The following is a 2,864-nucleotide window of genomic DNA, read 5'->3' on the forward strand; positions in this document are numbered from 1 at the left end:
CCTGTGTGATTCTCTCTCTCTCTCTCTCTCTCTCTCTCTCTCTCTCTCCCTCTTTCTCTCTCTCATGCACTTATTCATTCATTTTATAAATAGTTATTTGATGTTTTCAAGCTCTCATTGCAAAATATTAAACTCATCTTCAAGCATGTCTAAAAAACTAATTTCTCAGGCAAACTGATAGAAATACATGAAGATGCTCCTGAGTGGGCCAGTTCAATGATGTCTCTCTCAGTAGAGGCATATAGCAAAAGCAAGGCACAGTAAAGAAGTAGTTTAAAACATTGGGCTGGTTATAGGGCTCATTGAAGGTGGATAATGAACTTCCCCAACTGGCTAAGTTAGATCCTGAGTTAAAATATTTTCCTAAATCAGGTTTAGGGACAGGTTTTTTTAATCACTTCTATAATATATTCTCTAGAGAATGAAACAGACTTCTGGCACCACATACTCAGACAAAAGTGCTGCCAAGAAGAGAACTACCCAGTATGCTTTACCAGAATGAAAAAAGTTATTAGAAATGCCATCTAGGTGTCATTCCCTAGGCTTTGGTGAAGTCTTTAACATTAGAGAGGGTCAATGACAATTAGATCACTCATATTCTGCCAGTGAGAGTGAAAAGGAGTGCAGTAATGAAGGAAAACTTTTCAGTTATATCTGCTAAAGCTGAAGATACATGCTCTCCACACAAATGAATGCACAGTGAACCAGAAGAGATTCAGTACATAATCCTGTTAATGTTACCCTTAATAACCCCAAACTGGAAATAAATCAAGATATTCAGCATCGGTACAATGGTTAACAATGTGGTAATTTATTTTTAACATGCGAAGATCTAGAGCAGTAATAATGGACCAGCTATAGATACAATGGACAACATACATTTCACAAAGTTCTTAGTACTGCTGAAAAAAGAAATAACCCAAAGTCCAGCCATACAATTTCATTTATATAAAGTACAAAAATAGAAAAAAAGAAAAAATTTATCAGTATGTACTTAATTATTAAATCATAAAGAAAAACAAGGAAAAGACTACCATAAGGAGAAAAGAGTCTTATAATTGGAAAGCAGAGCCACAGAGAGAGCAACTGGGATAGAACATGAGAGGAGAACCAAGAGTATGAATGATACACTACCTTTTGATTCCAGTAGGAGTTACAGTAGTACTTTATTAAACTTCATATTGATAATATAATGCATGTTTCCACACACTTTATAATTTTATATTGGTATATAATACATGTTTTCACATACTTCAAAGTAAGAATGTTCAGTATCTATCCACACTGAATCTTAAGGGCTTTTACAGATTGGCTATTATTGTCTAACAGGACAATATTTCAGAACTAGACTAAAATAGTGACCATTAACATATAAATGTTTCATTCCACCAAATTGGTTTAAGGATATACCTGAGTTTGAATTTGTCTTTGAACTGTCATTTGTTAATTACTAGTATATGTTTTGCCTTTGGTTATTAGTATGATTGCAATACATAATAAATAGGTTCCTCATGGGGAATTTGGAAATACACCTATCACATTATGATCATTTTTACTTCCCATTCCCTTTTTCAGCTAACAGGCAGATGAAAATTTTCCACACCCCCAGCAACTCCAGCACCATCAATGGCTTCATCCTCCTGGGCTTCCCCTGCTCCAGGGAGGGCCAGCTTCTCCTCTTTGTGCTCTTCTCTGCAATCTACCTCCTCACACTTACGGGTAATGCTTCCATCATCTGTGCTGTGCGCTGGGATCAGAGGCTCCACACACCCATGTACATCCTGCTGGCCAACTTCTCCTTCCTGGAGATCTGGTATGTCACCTCCACAGTCCCCAACATGTTGGCCAACTTCCTTTCTGACACCAAGGTCATCTCCTTCTCTGGGTGCTTTCTGCAGTTCTATTTCTTCTTTTCCTTGGGTTCCACAGAGTGCTTCTTCCTGGCAGTTATGGCTTTTGATCGTTACCTTGCCATCTGTAGGCCTCTGCACTATTCCACTCTTATGACCAGTCGTCTCTGCAACATCCTTGTAGTCAGCTGCTGGGTACTTGGTTTCCTCTGGTTCCCAGTCCCCATCATCATCATATCCCAGATGTCCTTCTGTGGGTCCAGGATTATTGACCACTTTCTGTGTGACCCAGGTCCTCTGTTAGCCCTCAGCTGTACCAGAGACTTTGTAGTAGAGTTGACTAGCTCCACCTTAAGTTCTCTACTATTATTTATCCCCTTTGTCTTTATCATGTGTTCCTATGCTCTGATTCTCAGAGCTGTGCTGAGAGTTCCTTCAGCAACAGGGCGAAGAAAGGCCTTCTCTACCTGTGGGTCCCACTTGGCTGTGGTTTCTCTTTTCTATGGCTCAGTTATGGTTATGTATGTGAGCCCAACATCTGAGCATGAAGCTAGAATGCAGAAGATCGTGACTCTGTTTTATTCTGTGGTTACTCCACTCATTAATCCTATTATATATAGTCTGAGAAACAAAGATATGAAACATGCAATGAAGAAATTACTGAGAAAATAAAAATGAGTCTTATCTTAAAAGATTTTAACTGTCAGAATCTGTTTTTAGATTCTTGATAAAAAAGAAAACTAACTGATATCATTCGGAAAATTGGCCAATTTTTATTATTTCCCAGAATTTGTAGAGCTATAAAAGATTTCAAACAAGCATTTGATCTTCTTAGTATTACCAATGATAAAAGTATTAATTGAAAAAACTGAGATGAAATTACAGAGGAAATATAATTAAATCCAAATCTTCTGCCAACAAAGAAACTTCTCCATAAAGGTAGAAGAAAAAGGAAACAGTTTTATTAAATAAGTATTAGACCAGAGTTCAATGTTCATGATGGACAACACATTA

At 37.4% G+C, this 2,864-nt stretch overlaps 1 protein-coding gene across 1 annotated transcript; it reads left to right on the forward strand.

Moving 5' to 3' along the window:
* The first annotated feature begins 1,574 nt into the window (after positions 1 to 1,574).
* Positions 1,575 to 2,522, forward strand: LOC102017606 (olfactory receptor 11G2-like). Its single transcript, XM_005412038.2, has one exon. The coding sequence runs from the start codon at positions 1,587 to 1,589 to the stop codon at positions 2,520 to 2,522; it is 936 nt and encodes a 311-aa protein (XP_005412095.1). The 5' UTR covers positions 1,575 to 1,586.
* Positions 2,523 to 2,864: the final 342 nt, after the last annotated feature.

Source organism: Chinchilla lanigera, unplaced genomic scaffold (assembly GCF_000276665.1).
Source record: "Chinchilla lanigera isolate Chin_1 unplaced genomic scaffold, ChiLan1.0 scaffold00149, whole genome shotgun sequence".
Classification (NCBI taxonomy): Eukaryota; Metazoa; Chordata; class Mammalia; order Rodentia; family Chinchillidae; genus Chinchilla; species Chinchilla lanigera.